The sequence below is a fragment of the Pongo abelii genome, chromosome 12 (genome assembly GCF_028885655.2).
Source record: "Pongo abelii isolate AG06213 chromosome 12, NHGRI_mPonAbe1-v2.0_pri, whole genome shotgun sequence".
Lineage (NCBI taxonomy): Eukaryota > Metazoa > Chordata > Mammalia > Primates > Hominidae > Pongo > Pongo abelii.
This window is the reverse complement of record NC_071997.2, coordinates 90,487,449-90,504,691: the sequence shown is the minus strand read 5'-3', so window position 1 is coordinate 90,504,691 and position 17,243 is coordinate 90,487,449. Positions and strand designations below refer to the sequence as shown.

At 55.1% G+C, this 17,243-nt stretch overlaps 1 protein-coding gene across 2 annotated transcripts; it reads left to right on the top strand.

Annotated features, from left to right (window-relative positions):
* The first annotated feature begins 5,693 nt into the window (after positions 1–5,693).
* PKDCC (protein kinase domain containing, cytoplasmic) lies at positions 5,694–16,206 on the top strand. Of its 2 annotated transcripts, XM_024242679.2 has the most exons (7): positions 5,694–6,510; positions 10,930–11,052; positions 11,742–12,013; positions 12,647–12,726; positions 12,992–13,099; positions 14,914–15,087; positions 15,293–16,206. In XM_024242679.2, exons 1-7 carry the CDS (start codon positions 5,872–5,874, stop codon positions 15,376–15,378), a joined length of 1,482 nt encoding a protein of 493 aa, XP_024098447.2. In that variant the 5' UTR covers positions 5,694–5,871; the 3' UTR covers positions 15,379–16,206. The 2 variants fall into 2 exon arrangements, with proteins under 2 accessions (XP_024098447.2, XP_054404188.1); XM_054548213.2 differs by lacking the exon at positions 10,930–11,052 and having other exon boundaries at positions 5,774–6,510.
* Positions 16,207–17,243: the final 1,037 nt, after the last annotated feature.

The window sequence follows — 17,243 nt, the reverse complement described above, 5'->3', positions numbered from 1 at the left end:
CCCACCCCAAGGCTGCCCCCTCACCCCTTCTCTCCGGTGAGAGCTCTAAACAGGTACTTCGAAGCCTTCTCTGGGACCACCAACCCCCTCTCCAGTCCTCAGCCCCACCCACCCCCAGCTCCTCCAATCTCAAGAAACAGTGAAGGAGGGGGACACAGCTCAGAAAGCCAGAAAAGAGACAGAAAGACAAAGTGTCACAGAGCATCTCTCTGGCTGGTGGATGAGGCTGAGTAGGAGGGAAGCAGGAGGAAGAGAGAGTTAGGCACAGGAAGGGGTCTGAGAGGGACACTGGGGGCCACAGACTCCGAGGCAGAGATAGAGAAGCCAGCCCAGGTGGTAAGGGCTCTGAGAGCCCACAGAGCCTTTTGGTTTCTGGGTTCCAGGAGGGCCTCCCCCTCTCACAGGGTCGTGGAGCTAAAATGGCTCATATTCCCATCCTGAAACCCATGGAGGGGAACTAAGCTCTTTTCCAGAAACGGGTGGAAGCATCTCTCCTGAGCCATGGCTTCCTCTGTCTTTGTTTGACTACTTTTCTCAGGATTCAGAATTTTTTGTCTATCTCTATGTTTCTTCATATTTATCTATCTCTGCACTCACGCTTGCACACTCGCTTGCACACTTGTTCGCTCTCTCCTCTGTCTCTGCCTCCGATAATTTTTGGGGGACTCTGCCTTGGGGCTCCCGCTCTCCAGCATGCGGGAAACCTGACCTTCATCATCTGTTTTTTATATTTTGGAAACGTCAGCTTCACTTCCTACCTGAGGGAGGTGGGGGTGGAGAAGCGGGCTGCCTGGCTCCACCCTTTCCCCACCTCTTTTCAGAATCAGTCCCCTCCCCTACAGCCTTGCTCCAGGGAGGACAAGCTGGGGCTGTCCCTGCTTTCAGACTCTGGCATCAGGAGGTCCTGATTCATGGTCTTCCCTCTGAAGCTTACCACGGTGTAGGGGAAGTGGTGAGGCCTCCTGTGATGGAATACTGGTTTGCCGATTTGGGAAAAAGGGGAAATTCCAGGCACAAAAGAGCCCAGGAGGTTAAGAGATTTCACCTATGGGAACCAGGATAGAAAGTGGTTCAGGCCGGGCTTGGTGGCTCATGCCTGTAATCCCAGCACTTTGGGAGGCCAAAGTAGGCGGATGATTTGAGGTCAGGAGTTTGAGACCAGCCTGGCCAACATGGTGAAACCCTGTATCTACTAAAAATACAAAAATTAGCCACACTTGGTGGCCGGCGCCTATAATCCCAGCTACTCAGGAGTCTGAAGCACAAGAATCGCTTGAACCCAGGAGGTGGAGGTTGCAGTGAGCCAAGATCGCGCCACTGCCCTGGGTGACAGAGTAAGACTCCATCCCAAAAAAAAAAGAAAAAGAAAAAAAGAAAAGAAAAACAAAAGAAAGTAGTTCAACACTGTAATTCCAACACTTTGGGAGGCTGAGGTAGGAGGATTACTTGAGTCCAGGAGTTCAAGAATAGCCTGGGCAACATAGTGAGATCCTGTCTCTACAAAAAAAAATACAAAAATTAGCTGGGCACAGTGGCTCACACCTATAGTCCTAGCTACTTGGGAGACTGAGGTGGGAGAATCACTTGAGCCTGGGAGGCGGAGGTTGTAGTGAGCCAAGATCGGGCCACTGCATTCCAGCCTGGGCAACAGAGCAAGACCCAAGACCCTATCAGAAAAGAAAAGAAATGAAAAGAAAAGAAGGAAGGAGAGAGAGGAAGGAAAGAAGGAGGGAGGGAGGGAAGAAAAAAAGAAAGAAAAAGAGAGAGAGAGAGAAAGAAAGAAAGAGAGAGAGAAAGAAAGAAAGAAAGAAAAAGAAAGAAAGAAAGGAAGGAAGGAAGGAGAAGGAAGGAAGGAAAGAAAGAAGAGAGAGAGAGAGGAAGGAAGGAAGGGGAAGAAAGAAAGAAGAAAAGAAAAGAGGTTCAAGTTATTTATGCCCCCTGGCAGAGTTATACACAACCAAGTTGTGTAAGATGTTGTCACAGATGTTTGTTTGTTTGAAATTTGTGTAAATACTAGGTCACTCAGTTAATGAGATTGAATCCCTGATTCCGAATCCCAAGCTCTTTACATCAAGTTTTCCAAGACCTGAGAAATGTATTATGTACATTTCCTTTCTCCACAAAACTCTAAGAATAGACACTCAATATCCCAAGGACCTTCTGCAACACGACCCCAGTTGCAGAAGCATTATCTCTACCTCAACACTTTCTGGGAGGCCTTAAAGGACCACTCGGCAAAGATTAAGCGGAAAGGTATTTCAGGAAGACGGTATTTCAGGAAGAGGAATTGGGAGAGATGGCACTGATGGGAAAACGCAGATGATGGCTGGGGCAGGAGCTGGTGCAGGAGTCTGACTTTGTGTGGAGGAATGGAAAGGGGAACACAGGCCTAGGTGGGGGGCTGGGGCCAGCTCATGGAGGCCTGAAGGCCAGTTCAGCTTATCCTCCAGGTTTTTGAGTAGGAGAGTAATACTCCAAAAGAGGTGTCTGAGTCTTGGTCTGCAGGGAAAAAGATGGACAATAAAGAAGGCAGATGGGAGGCTAGAATAACCCTTCAGACAGTCTAGGATGATGTGACAGAAACATGCAGAAAGAAGGTATTTAAAAGACACCTTAAAGAAAATTTAGCATTTTGGAGTCCGGGCCATCTGCCCTCTTCCCAAGGATTAATATCCAAGTAAGTGTTTTGAGTGGGGTAGGAGCATGGCAGAAAGATAGAGGGAGCAAGAAAGCATAGAGCATTGGACGTACTGAGCCTTCTAGACCTCGCACAGACACTGTGGTCTGAGGGCCGCCAGAAGTCCTGGGGGAGACAGGGAGGACTGCCATCTGAAGGCTCCTGTATGAAGATGGCACTGAGGGCTCTGAGCTGGACACTGGCCTGCAGACTCTGGCCTGTGAGGCCCAAGCTATGGGCTCCACCTGGTCTTTGAGCAGGTGGGCAGACTGCAGATCAGGGGCCTGCAGCAGCATTTCATGTATTTCAATTCTTTGAAATGATTCCTCTCCCTGGGTGGCAGAAAGAAAAAAAAAAAAAAAGCAAACAAGCAAAATATAGTTAAGAACTCAAGAACTGCCAATTCAGAAACTCTAATCTGCTCAAAAAGTTCAATCCCTTTCTTTCAGAAGCCAAAAACCCATTTCCATCTCAGATTGTATACGTCTGTGTGTCTGAGAGATGGTGAGGGAGACAGTGAGTATGAGAGGGAGGCCACTGAGATGCCTTTGTTCCTGTGTGTGAGCTACTGCTCCGAACTGCTCCGTGGACCTGTGTGTGTTGCACACACATTTGTGCCTGTTTCTCAGGCCCCTGTGTGCCTTGAACTTTCAAACCATAACAGAAACACTGAAGCTTGGCAAAGATATCACAGGAATAATTATCTAATTTCAGAACATGTTATTATAATACCTACATGATGTGTAACGAACTTAACAATGTTCATGTTATATTCACCTACTCTAAGCTGTAGACTCACAACGCCAAGTTTTACCCTCAGAAGTTTCTCCAAGACACAAGGGCAGAGCAGGCCCCAAAGAAAGCTCTTCAGGGAATATTCCCCCACAACAGCTCCCTCACGGATTGAGATGTTTGGCTGGGTAGATGTCTATGGGGAAATTGCTGGAAGGAGGACAGAGCCTATCTTGGGATGGCAACTGTTCCTCCCAAAATCCTCATTCCTCCCCAGAAGAGAAGACATGGAACTGATAAGGAACTACCAGGCATATTGGGGTGACACAGGCAGACAGGCTTTTCCTGATTCAGCTGTGGGCCGGGGAGGCCTCCTGATCCACCCAGCTCCCCGTTTTCCCCAGGGGCCTGAATTGGACCGAGGCTGAGTGTGAGGGGAATGTTTGCTGTTTGCTGCTGTTCCCTGTTGACTTTAGCCAGTAGCTCTGTTTACAAACCCAGGTTGGTTTTCCCAGCACAGTTAATTAGACCAAAGACATCTGGTGTAAGGTTGGGGAGGGCATCTGCTCAGAGCCTTCCCCCGACACCCTGCGGCCTGCAGCCACGGCCCAGAGCAGGGCAGAACAGCTCTATCGGTACAGACCTGACTCCACCAGACCCAGTGTTCTCGCAGGAATCATGGCTTCCTTCACCCTGCCTTTCCATGCTTGCCAAGTCGGACTGGGCCCCAACTCCCCAAGCCATAGAGAACAAGGAGTCCGGGCTGGAAGGCCCACCTCAGTGGGATCATAAGCTGGAGATCAGGGACTCAGCTCTCTCCTCGGTCCTTCCATGTCCAAAGGAACAGGGCAGAAATTCCTGTCCCTTTCTCATCACAGACACTGCATTCTGTAGGAACGCCAGACCTCTTCAGGGAAAATCTCCCCTCCCGGGACACCCCCCCCACCCCCCCCCACCCCCCCCCATCCCCAGAAAAAAGGCTCTGGACCCTTCTCCTCTCTGACCCCTCCCCAGCCAATCCCTGACACTGTGAGGAGGACAGAGATTAACCTGGCCCAGAGGGAGGCAGGAAGCTGCCCAGGAAGGTGAGAGGATCTAGGTGGGCAGTTTCAGAGCGGCGGGGAAGAGGAGAGCTGCGAGGGGGAGGGGCAGCGGCTTATCTCTCCCAGGAGGGGGGAGCTCACTCCAAACAGCTAATGCACTGGCGTGTGAAAGCCTCTCAATTAGCACTAATGATGCAATCAGGGAGGGAGGAGGAGGGACCGAAGTTCTGGCGGCGTCAGCACCAACTTACAGACAAGGTACACATTCCCTTCATCGGACACAATGGCCCCTTCAGACACGCCGAGGCACACACTCCACAGACAGCCGTCCGTGGGCACAAACGCACTCTTTGCCCAAGCTACTAGCATGCACATGGTTCCTGATACGCGGCTGACCCAGTCAGACCCCAGGCATCCTGGGGGGTAGGAAGCGACCCCCAGCTGCATTTGGGGCTTTAGGGGCAAGGAAAATCAGAAACACTTGGGTAAAAGGAGTTGAACAGGGCATCTCCGGCGAGTTCACGAGCATTCCTCTATGCCTAGAGCTCCTGTCCCACGCGCGCTCGCAGGTGCTGGCCCGGCTGCGCCCGCTTCGCCCTCACCATCGCCCCAATCTGGAATCCGGGGCTGAGCGAGGAGCCGCCACCCCCGGCCCCACCCGCAAGAGGCGGGGTCCACGCGCCTTCCCTGCGCCCAAACCGCCCCGAGGCCCCCAGTCCCAGGAGGGAGCGCTGAGATCACTCGGATCTCCGCATCCCGGACTTAGCTGCTCGTCCCCTCCCGAGCCCGCTACCCGCCGGCCTCGCCCCTTTATCTTCCCCCCACTCCGCCCGGCCGGCTCCGTTATCCACCTCCCAATCCCGTTATCCGGCCGCCCGGGCCCCGTTATCCGCCCTCGCGTTGGGAGCGGAGCCCCCGCGCTTCCTGGCCGCCGCCGCCGCCCCCTCCCCCGCTCCCAGACGAAGCTCGGGGGACCGCGGGCTGGGCAGGACCGGAGCCGCCTCCGCGCCGCTTCCCAGGCCAGGACGGCCGCGGGAGGAGGTCCCGCTGTCAGTCAGCGGGGAAGGCCGGGCCGGGCGGCCTGAGGGGGCGGCGCCGAGGACGGGTTCGGGCCGGGAGCTGGGAGGTGGAGGCGGAGGCGGAGGAGGAGGCGGAGGGGCGGGGGCGGGGGCGGGGGCGGGGGCGGGGGGGGGGGGGGGGCGGCTCCGGGCCTTATAAGCGGCGGGGGCAGGGCGGCAGGGAGGCAAGTGTCAGGCCGATGTGTCGCCCGCGAGGGGCCGGGGTTGGGGCCGCCGGGGCCATGCGCGCGGGCTGGGCAGGGGGCCGGCGGGGCGCAGAGCGGAGCCGCCTCGGAGCCTGAGCGCCCGGGGCCGGGGCCGGGGAGCCGCGCAGGGCCGGCCGGCCGGGGGGAGGGGAGCGATGCGGCGCCGGCGGGCGGCAGTGGCCGCGGGTTTCTGCGCCTCCTTCCTGCTGGGCTCTGTCCTCAACGTGCTCTTCGCTCCGGGCTCGGAGCCTCCGAAGCCAGGCCAGTCCCCTGAGCCTTCGCCGGCCCCGGGCCCGGGCCGTCGCGGGGGCCGCGGGGAGCTGGCCCGGCAGATCCGGGCGCGCTACGAGGAGGTGCAGCGCTATTCCCGCGGGGGCCCCGGGCCCGGGGCTGGGCGGCCGGAGCGGCGGCGCCTGATGGACCTGGCTCCGGGCGGGCCCGGCCTGACGCGCCCCCGGCCCCCTTGGGCCCGGCCCCTGCCCGACGGCGCCCCAGGCTGGCCCCCGGCTCCCGGCCCAGGCTCCCCCGGCCCGGGCCCGCGCCTAGGCTGCGCCGCGCTTCGCAACGTGTCCGGCGCGCAGTACGTGGGCTCAGGCTACACCAAGGCCGTGTACCGAGTCCGCCTGCCCGGTGGCGCCGCGGTGGCGCTCAAGGCGGTGGACTTTAGCGGCCACGATCTGGGCAGCTGCGTGCGCGAGTTCGGGGTACGGAGGGGCTGCTATCGGCTGGCGGCCCACAAGCTGCTTAAGGAGATGGTGCTGCTGGAGCGGCTGCGGCACCCCAACGTGCTGCAGGTACGAGGGTGGGGACGCGGGGGTAACGGTGTTGGCTGGGAGTGCCCAAGACCTTGTCAACCTGGCTGGAAGAGAACCCCTTGATCTGGAGTGCCAGTGACTGCGCCCAGGCGAAGCTAGACGCAGAAGCCGGACCATGGCCCTTCCCACTGCACCACCCTGCTTCTCACTCCTGGGTGGGCGTCCCTTTACCAAAGAACTCCTGGGTTTCTCGGCTTCCACACCTCTGAAAGACAGGCCAGGACAGAGGCTCCCAAAACTCAGGGGGTGGGGCAGTCCATTAGGATTTAGGACTCTACTCCGGGCTGGAGTTAGGAGGTTGAACATCAGGGATATTACCCCAAGCCAAAATGACCCTAAGCCAAGACACTTGAATCAGAATTCCAACTGTGTGGTAAAGTCCCACTTCTTGATGGAACTTCTCTCAACTTCCAGTGATTTGTCTGGTTTTGAAAATGAGACGGGACAGCAATGGGGCTGGGAAGAGCTGGAAAGAGACCATGTGTCATGCTTGATTCCTATAGTCTCCCCACCCACCCACCCACCTCCAGCGCCACCCAGAAGACACTGGAAGAGGGCTGGGGAGCAGGCTAGAAAAAGGGAACACAGTCCTTCCCAGAAGTGAACCAAGGGTTCCCCAGGCCTTAAAGTGGGTCCTTGAGCCCCTGGAGAAGCCTCAAGGTCTCAGCTCAGTGGACAGACTGGCGGCCTGAGGATCTAAATGTCACACTGTCTGAGTGTATATAGATAGCCAAGAGGCTGGAAGGTTGAGAAAGCCGAATGCTCAGGTTCCTATTCAATGGGACTCTGCCTCGCCTGTTCGCTGGAGACACAGGCGAGAGCTGAAACCCCCACCTTGTCACCTCCAAGCTAGACTCAGAGTGGGCCTCTCACAGTCCCAGCACCGCCCTAACACTCCACGTCCTCTCTCTCAGGTCTGCCTCCATCCTAAGATTAGACAGACTATTCCTTTTGCACGTGTCTGAGCAAACTGAGAGGGGAATCCCTGACCGCTGTTGGCCTGGTGAACATGGGTGTGTGCAGCCTCCCCAACGGATGAATCTTGCACACACCTTCCACCTACCAGCCCACTCAAACTAACCTTTCTGCACCCAGCAGAAATGACTGGAAACCCAGGAGTCCCTCTCTCCTTTCCTTAGGAGTGAGATGGCACCCCAGCCCTGGAGGGAGATGCGTGGGCATCGTAGAGCAGGAGAGACTGGCCCAAAAGCTGTTTATACTCCTGTTGGCTCCCGGTCTCCCCCTCCCCCATTGTATTCCCCAACCCTGGTCAGACACTTGGGACCGGGCCCTGGGCCCCAAACTGGTCTCAGGAGCTCGGGCAGAACCAACACTTGCATGTAGTGAAGCCTGGCTGCACAGCTCACACTGTGTCTGCAGCTTCAGGGAGTGAGCCCCTGGTTACGTGGCCATTCTCACTGGGAGGATCTTGTACTCTTTACTTCCCAGGGACTTTTGGGAACTTTTTGGAAACTCTAGGGTGTCAGCCAGATCCTGAGGGAGTGGAGAGGTCTTGAGTGACTTAGCAGGACATAAAGTCTTAGTTACTTGACTCAAGACCCCTCTCCCTTCAGACAGGTTTGATGTTTGATGTGCTTTCCTATCTTTTAAGAAACTTGTCCCTCACTCTTCCCGCAAGCTCAAACTTCCTGACAAGCATTCAGCTAATGCCCCACATATATATCACGGGACAGTCCTCCTCTGAAATGTCAGGCCCCCAGCCCAATTCTGAAGGCACCAAAGAAAAAATTACAACAGAATAGTTTTCACCCTTCCCTCACCAAACCAAGACCAGGGTTGTCTGGGGTTAGCTGTGTGACTCTTTATTGTAGAGTCCCAGACGAGAGTTAGTGGTACCAGGGCACAAGGGTTGCTAAGAGAGATAGGGTCACAGGTCCTTTCTACCCAGGAAAAGTGAAAAGTGGGGGGGCCCTTTAGTGTGAGTTTAGGGACTGCTTTGAGGATGGCTCTCTCCGATTCGTCTTCTGACCTCCAGGCCAGTGTCGCTCTGGCTTCCTCGACACGGCTGTCTTTGCTGGCAGGGAAGCCTACAGTGGGGTCTTCCTGCCCAGGAGGCTTCAGGGCAGGTGTACAGGGAACTAGAAATAATGCTGCTTTAATACCTCTGAGTTATTTAAAATTTCAAAACCATTTGACTGTTTGCTCAACTGGGGAGGAGTCAGAGAACATTTCTAGAGTTCCTAGTGGTGCGGGCCCACCACCCTCCCTCTCTGAGGAGCCCAGAATTGGTGCTGTGGATTCTAATAGAAAATGCCCAGGCTCGCAGGCCCCATTCTGCACCTCCCAGTGCTTTCTCTGGTCATGGGGATTGCCTGGGCGAGATCTTTCTATCCATTTTCTTTGACCCCTCCCCATCCCGCCCCTGACACACGCACACACACTCCCTCACGTGATTGACTCCTCTATAGCCCAGGGCCAAAGGGCACAAGGGTCTTCCCTCCCCTCAACCTCTCCCCACCTCTCCCACCCCCAACACACCACAGTCATCCTAGGGCCCCCAGGCCTTGGATGGGCCCCCAGGCCTGCCTGGGCCCAGATTCTGGCCCTGCTAGAGTATATTTCTTCTCCCAACCAAACAAAAGATGTGACTGAAATGCTCAGCCTCACGCTTCCTGGGGGGGGTTAATGGTGTCTTTTTATTTTTTCCTGAGGGGTGTTGATTAATACCTCGTTAACAGCGCATTTAACGACCTCCGGGTGTTTAATAACCTTCAGAAGTTTCCCACAAAGGCTCAGACTCTGGGCAAGAAAATGAGAACCAGGCCCCCGGGCTGTTCCCCTTACCTTCCCCCCACCCCACCAGGGTCTGGGGCCTCCCTGGACTGATGGGGAGGGGGTGGAGAGAGAAGAGGGTGCCTGGAGCTGCCCTGGCCCCCCAAGTCACAGCCCAAGAGTGAGGCCTTCCCCCATGCCAGCAGGATGACGGGGAGCTGAGGGGGCCCTCCTAGGGCGGGAAGAGGACATGTGAGGACCTGGAGTGGCTCTGGGGAGGGTGTGAAAGATGGTATGAGGGTGACAGTGCACAGGGATATCCACCCCTCCACCGCATAGCTCTCCTCTCCCTGAGTCGGGCCTGGACAACTCGACCTTTGTGTTTCTGCCCCACAGGGTGCTGGTTGTTTTGAGCACCGTACGAGCCCCTAGCTGCTGTGGAGTATGTTGGAAGAGCCAGGGGGAAGCCTGTGGGTGCTGTTAAGGTGGTAGTGACAGTCAGGCTGTGCTTCCCAGAAGTCCCTGGGCAGTGCAGAGCTTCTCCCCAGATGACATAGAGTGGGCAGTTCCCTGTGACCGTAACCCCAAAAGAACTGATCTTCCAGGAGGAGTCATCACTCACTACCAACCCCACTGATACACATCACTCATATGCAAAACACACCTGGGGCTGTGCCCTTAGGTACCTTGTTCTTATCAACACTAGTTACCAATATCTAAGTGAACTTGCTTTTCCTCCCTCAAGACCCACGCAGAGAAAATTGAAGCTGCCAGAAGGTAGAAATGATGAGGGATAGATACAGATTCGAGGAGGGGAGGAAGGATAATGCCCAACCGTATGCTGGCTTGTGTATTACCAAACAGCATTCTTAGAAAAAACAGATTGTGGCCGGGCACAGTGGCTCACGCCTGTAATCCCAACACTTTGGGAGGCCAAGGCAGGCAGATCACTTGAGGTCAGCAGTTTGAGACCAGCCTGGCCAACATGGTGAAACCCTTTTTCTACTAAAAATACAAAAATTAGCTGGGCATAGTGGCAAGCGCCTGTAATCCCAGCTACTCGGGAGGCTGAGACAGGAGAATCACCCGCACCCAGGAGGCGGAGTGAGCTGAGATCATGCCACTGCACTCCAGCCTGGGCAACAGAGCGAGGCTGTCTCAAAAAAAAAATAAAAATAAAAATAAAATAAAATAAATAAAGAAAAATACGTTGTGGAATCCGAGTGGCACAAATTCACATATTAGCTCCTACACTGATCAGCTGTGCGACCTTATGCAAGCAACTTAACCTCTCTGAGTCAGCCTCCTCACCTGAAGTTGGAGATAATAATAGCACCTACTGTGCCCATTAGGGTTATTACAATAATTGAGTTATGCACATAGAGCAATTTAGCATGGTACCTGTCACGTGGTTAACTCACAGTGGCCAGACCTGCCTATTTACCTGAGTCGGAAGGGGTGAGGGGCTGACATGGTCAGTAGGAAGTCTGACTGCAGGGCAGAGAGGACATGCTTCCCAGGCAACACTGCCATTCTCTTCTGGCCTGAGCTGAAGCAAAGGCCTGGGGATAGTGGGGGGAGAGAGAGGGGGAACCTGACAGTCCAGCCCTTCCCTGTCCCCACCCCCACCCTGTGACCTAATGACCTGCCCTCGGCTTTCCCCAGCTCTATGGCTACTGCTACCAGGACAGCGAGGACATCCCAGACACCCTGACCACCATCACGGAGCTGGGCGCCCCTGTAGAAATGATCCAGCTGCTGCAAACTTCCTGGGAAGATCGATTCCGAGTGAGCTCAGAGGAGGGCTCGGGCCCTGGGCTCCTTGCTAGGATGGTTCTGCCTTAGAAGGCCAGCCCTCCAAAGCAGCTCCCACTCCTCCTCCACCCAGGGAGAGGGAGGGGAAGAAGGCGCACAGGCTGACTCAGCCACCGGCCAAAGGGTTCAAAAAAGAAGCAAGACTTAAAGGATCCCGACATGCTGTGCTCTTGCCCTCCTCACCCCTCCTTATGCGCGTGTACACACCAGCTTGTGGGGGCTGGCACCTTAAAGAGGAGAGCACTCACACACTCAGCCTGACTGCAGGAGGGCCAGTGTCCTAGAACTAGGAAAGACCTTAATACCATCTCGACCCTCCCGCTATTTCCATACACTGAACTAAAACTACATTCACACTGAACTAAAACTACATTCAGGATGCAACTTCAGGGAAGAGATGCATTATCCCCAGACCCTTGCTGCTGCGGTTTCCCACCCACTCCATATCATTTGCAGGGTCAGGCCAGCCGAGAGTTAATAGAAAATCACTGGCCTCCTCTCTAAGGCTGCTGACCTTGGCATTTGTGGAGCCCTGGGGCCTATAGAAGAGAAGTGCCAACCCCCACAAGCGAAGTTCAGATTCCAAAAGGAGGGTGCCCTCGAGTCCCACAGACCCCCACCCAGGAGAAAAGCAGTGAGCAGTCTTTTCTTGTGCCCCTCAGATCTGCCTGAGCCTGGGCCGCCTCCTCCACCACCTGGCCCACTCCCCACTGGGCTCCGTCACTCTGCTGGACTTCCGCCCTCGGCAGTTTGTGCTGGTGGATGGGGAGCTCAAAGTAACGGACCTGGATGACGCACGTGTGGAGGAGACGCCGTGTGCAGGCAGCACCGACTGCATACTCGAGTTTCCGGCCAGGAACTTCACCCTGCCCTGCTCAGCCCAGGGCTGGTGCGAGGGCATGAACGAGAAGCGGAATCTCTATAATGCCTACAGGTGACCTCCACCCCCGACTCAGGAACTCCATCGAAGGAGAATGGGCCAGGAGGGCATGGCAGGAAGAGAGCCAACGTGGAGGCCAGCTGGGCAGGGAGACTCAGCCTTGACCAGAGCAAGGGAAGGCTTCTACCCTGTCCAGAAGGGAACATTCAGGCTTCTGATGGAGAGGCTAAAAATAGACAGCTCCAAGGAGAATCCGTGTTAGGGGGTGGCAGCTGGAGGCTTCTTAAAATAGTGTTGGACTGGGAGCCTAGGGCTGGTGGAACTGGCACTTTTCCCTTCCCACCCGGGCCCTTGTGCTCTGGGAAATTCCTCACTGGGCCCCAGCCATGGGGCTGCTCTGACACCGGGGGTCAGTCAGGGGATAATGTGGGGCTGGGAGGTGGGCAAGTCCTGGGAAGGGGTGGGAAGCAGGCCCCTGGTTTCTGTTAGTATGAAGTTAGGTGTGGTCTTAGCATGTGCCCAGAACCCTCCCCCGAGGCTGAGTAGACTTCACGGCGATCTGCCTGGTTGCTAGGCCTGAGGGATCGGGCTCCCTGGCCAGGTTAGCGTTCTACCCCGGGTTGGAATAGAGGAAGGATGTGTCTCCAAAGGCTGGATTCCTGAGCCACTGGTTTCCCTCTGCCGCAGGTTTTTCTTCACATACCTCCTGCCTCACAGTGCCCCGCCTTCACTGCGTCCTCTGCTGGACAGCATCGTCAACGCCACAGGTGAGCTCTCCAGGGCCCATCTGCTTCCAGGCACCTACCCCACCCCCACCCGCCAGCAAAAATGGGGAGAAAAATAACCCAGGGCAGCAGGGGGTCTAGAAACCATCACTTCCTAAGGTGGCATTCTGCCGCAACCTCCCCGCTCCCTGGCCCTCTGTTCACTGGGGCACAGGCTGTGGAGGCAAAGGTGGGAGCAGCTGGCTGCTGACTTCAGGGAGGAGTGGGAGCCCCAGGCATCCTGTCTTAGCCACACCGCACTCTGCAGGAGAGCTCGCCTGGGGGGTGGACGAGACCCTGGCCCAGCTGGAGAAGGTGCTGCACCTGTACCGGAGCGGGCAGTATCTGCAGAACTCCACGGCAAGCAGCAGTACCGGTGAGTGGCCCCAACCTGATCCACAGGGAAGCGAGAAACAGGTGGGAGGGTGAATGACCCCACCCAATTAGGCTAAGTGGCTCACCCTTTCTCTGGGGCCCCTTGTCTCCAAAGGCCACTGTAGGGGCTCACATAGAATCATGGAGGGGCTGACATGGAGTAATTTGAGGTTCCATCTCTAGCTGAGCTAGAGCAACTATAATTCTGCCTTCAACCTGGGGTTGGGCACTGACACCCCTACTCTGGATGGCTCCAAACCCTATCATGTACTGGCTATATGACTTTGAGCAAGTTACCCCTTGAACCTCACTTTCCTCATCTGTGAATTGGGTTCACTGTTACCCACCTCACCAAATTCTTATGGGAATTAAATGTCAGGTGAAATGTGTGAAAGCAATTAGTGCAGTTCCTATGACACAGCTGGAACGCAGTATATGTTTGCTTCTCTCTCCTTCCTCTAACCTCCCAGGGCTAGAAGGGCACTGGATATTAGGGAAGGCACACACTGAAACCAGCCAAGAAGCCCCAGGGCAGGGGGAGAATTCTGGCCACTGGTTTCAGGCTGTGGTCCTTCTGCTGAAGCCCTGGGGTTTAGCTGGGGTTGGCAGGGGTTGAGGGGTGAGCAGGCTCCATATTGAAGGAGTTCTGGCTAGTCTTAGGGGTGGGGGAGCCCTGTTAGCCCTGTAAATAAAGTTTAACGAGGTGAACAATGGCTGGCTCTGTCCCTGAGGATGCCGTTTATGGGGCTGTAAATCACAGTCAGCCCTGGACTTTGGTCTAGTCCCTGGTAGAAGGAGGCAGGAGGGCGGGGTGGCCAGAGGCCCAGGGCTTCTGCATTATCAGTCCAGAGCTGGGGCTCTCCAGGCAGTGGGAAAGACAGGAGCAAACAAGAGACCAGCAGCTGAGCAGCTCACTGATTGTGAGTTTTCAGAGCTTCTGAGGCTCTCTCTGTAGAATGAGATCTCAGATTTTCCCTCCAGCCCCCTCCCCACTCTAGCCATGGATTTTTTGCATTTTAGTCCATTTGCATGCCTCTTAACTTCAAAAACCCCTGACTCCCTTCCATCCCAGGCCCTTCTGAGGAACTTGCCTAACCTCTCTCCCCAAGGCCAGGAGAAAATGTGAATGAGGGTTGCTCTGAACCCTTGCAGGCCACACTGGATGCTGGTTAGAAGTACAGATTCTCAGTTCCACCCCAGACCTACAGAATCAGAATTTTCATTTGGTTGGACATGGTGGCTTACACCTGTAATCCCAGCACTTCGGGAGGCTGAGATGGGAGGATCCCTTGAGCCCAGGATTTCAAGGCTGCAGTGAGCTATGATTGTGTCACTGCACTCTAGTCTAGGCAACAGAGTGAGACCCCATCAAAAAAAAAAAAGAAAAAGAATCTGCGTTTTAACAAGAGTCCTTGGTAATTCACATGCACATTGAAGTTTGAGAAGCCTGGCTCTAACTGTCTAAAATGTCCTGGCCTCAGCAATTAGCTTAGACAGCTGGGACTTTGTGTGTCCCTATATATGTCTGTACCCCTTGCATGTGCCTGCTATCTTGTACTGCCTGACCAAGCTATGTGCCCTTAGATTTGGGAAATATGTGTCTCCTGAAAACCAAGTCTGTGCTTTGTCTTTATTGAGCAGTCAGCCCTGTTTCAACAGTGGTAGCTGCCTTCATCTGCGTGCTAGAGGGCCAGGCTGGACTTCAGCTTTCACCTAGGAAATGAGTCTTGCTGCCCTTTCCAGAAAGTGACACATCCCTGGGCACTCAAACCTGGGCATACAGAGTTCTCATTTTACTCCATCCCCAACCCACAGAGTACCAGCGTATCCCAGACAGCACCATCCCCCAGGAAGACTACCGCTGCTGGCCATCCTACCACCACGGGAGCTGCCTCCTTTCAGTGTTCAACCTGGCTGAGGCCATGGATGTCTGTGAGAGCCATGCCCAGTGTCGGGCCTTTGTGGTCACCAACCAGACCACCTGGACAGGTGAGCCAGTGGGAGAAGCCCTTCCAAGGGAGATGGCAGGACCTCTCTGGAGGTTGATAGATAGTGATCCATCGGAAGTCAGAGGGGGTGCTGAGATGATGAGAGAGAGGTATACGTGTCTTCAAGGCAGTCAAATTAGAGAGAATGGTCCTGCCTCCAGGAAGAGAAACATCCAGCCCTGTTACCTCTCACCTCTGCCCCCCAGGTCGGCAGCTGGTCTTTTTCAAGACTGGATGGCGCCAAGTGGTCCCTGATCCCAACAAGACCACATATGTGAAGGCCTCTGGCTGACCTATCTGAGGGCTCGGCTGACCAGCTGACTATCCTCAGCAGCTGGGCTTGCCTGTGGAGGGAGTGACTTGCACTGGCAGCGCTGCATGTCACCTGGGAACCCCTGCAGACAAAGCTGACATCCCAGACAGACCGATGTGACCAGGACAAACGTGCAATAATGCCAAATGTTAAAATGTGAGTTTATCAGCCTAGCTATGGGACTGCTGGCTCCTAGTCCAGGAATCATGGGGGGATGACTGCCTCTCCAACCCTCTGGGCTGTAAGCAAGCCCGGGCTAGTCTCCCCAGTGGGGGCTGTGCCCCTCCCTGGGACAGTTCCGTGGGCAGCCCCATCACTGTGTTCAATAGTGTGAGAATGTAGCTAAAGCCCCTGCTGCTGCTGCTGCACATGCCACAGCAGGCGGGGGAGCTGCGTGGGGACAATCCATCGTGGAGTGTTCTCTCAGCTTAGGTCTGGACAGGAGACTTGGCGGGGGATGCTCCAGGATGTGGGTGATTCTGTACCTGGGGGGGCTGTCTCTGACCTTCCGACAGGGGACACTCCCAGGCCAGCCCAGGGGTCAGGGGCAGAGGTGCACACCTCAGCATGAGCCAAGACTGGGGTCAGGGAGCAGGTGCGGTTTGAGCCAGGACCTGGGGCGGGGGTGGGGCCGGGGCCTTTCTGCCTCATTTGCTTTCAATGAAAGCCGCAAAGCAGCCAAAACCAGGCTTTCCCCCTTCCTCGAGTTTGAATATCCAGAATCTTTTGTACTTCTTGTTGGTTAAATTGTTTATTTTTGTAAAAAATAAAATAAAATTAGTTAATAAAATGATGTTTCACAGCAAACTCTTCCCTAGTGATAGTTTCTTAGGTTGTGACTTCTTGGTCCTCAGTTATATCCTTGGTATATGTTTGTGGGGATGCATGTGACACAGGGGAAGATGAATGAAATCTCAGCAGCAAACCCTGAAGTCATCACAAAGTGTTTTCAGGCCCTGCTCCCACCCATGGTGCCCACCTCCTGCTGGGTCCTCCACATCGTGTCCCCAAAAAAGACATGGGGACTCCCTTTTCCCCCAAGGAAGTTCTCATTTTTACAGACCAGCTTCTTATGTATGAAGCCCTAACACAGTGGAGTAATGTCCTCATGGTGAGATGTCAGCCATGAAGGGGTCACCAGGAGCACCCGAACAACCTGCTGGTGGGTCAGCTTTACCTCTGCCCAGGGTTGGACCTGGCCTGGGCCCACCACAAGGTCACGGGCACTAAGCTTTTCTGAGTCTTTCTCTGAACATGAAATATATGAACATTCAGAAGAAAGGAGGGTCTGTGGAAAGACCAGCTTCCACTTTGTCAATTTTAGGAGGGAAGGTCTAGCCGGGCTGTATCGAAGCCCAGAGCGAAAACAAGAACCTGCAGTTTCGGGATCACACGGAGGCCAGAGAGCCCCGCCATGAATGCAGGGCTTCTGACTTGAAACCCATATATTCTGTCCTATACACCGTTCTACTTCTAGAATATTCTGGATGGCACAAACCTTTGGAGGCTTTAGAAAGAATAACCAAACTTTAACCCGATTTCTCCTCAACAGACGTGGTTGGTGTAATTTCTCACATAACAAGACGTCCCTGTAGTTCAAGGTGATTGAGGAGCCGTATTACCTCTGGAGCCCTCGTCATAGTGGCCTCTCTGATCCTCAGGGTTGCAGCTCGCCACTGCCATCCCCAGCCCACACACCCCACATCTTGCCTCTGGTGTTGGGCTTGGTGATTGTGGGTGGAGGGTAAAGGCAGAGCCTCCACAAAGCCTCACACCATGACAACGCAGCCAAATCCTGCCGTGCTCACCACCCTCAGACCATTCTTATCTCTCGAAGGAGGACC

Coding starts and splice junctions, on each gene's coding strand:
- PKDCC (XM_024242679.2), top strand. CDS start 5,872: ATGCGGCGCCGGCGGGCGGCAGTGGCCGCGGGTTTCTGCGCCTCCTTC. Junction 11,053..11,741: donor CCTGGGAAGATCGATTCCGA/GTGAGCTCAGAG, acceptor TGTGCCCCTCAG/ATCTGCCTGAGCCTGGGCCG. Junction 15,088..15,292: donor CAACCAGACCACCTGGACAG/GTGAGCCAGTGG, acceptor TCTGCCCCCCAG/GTCGGCAGCTGGTCTTTTTC.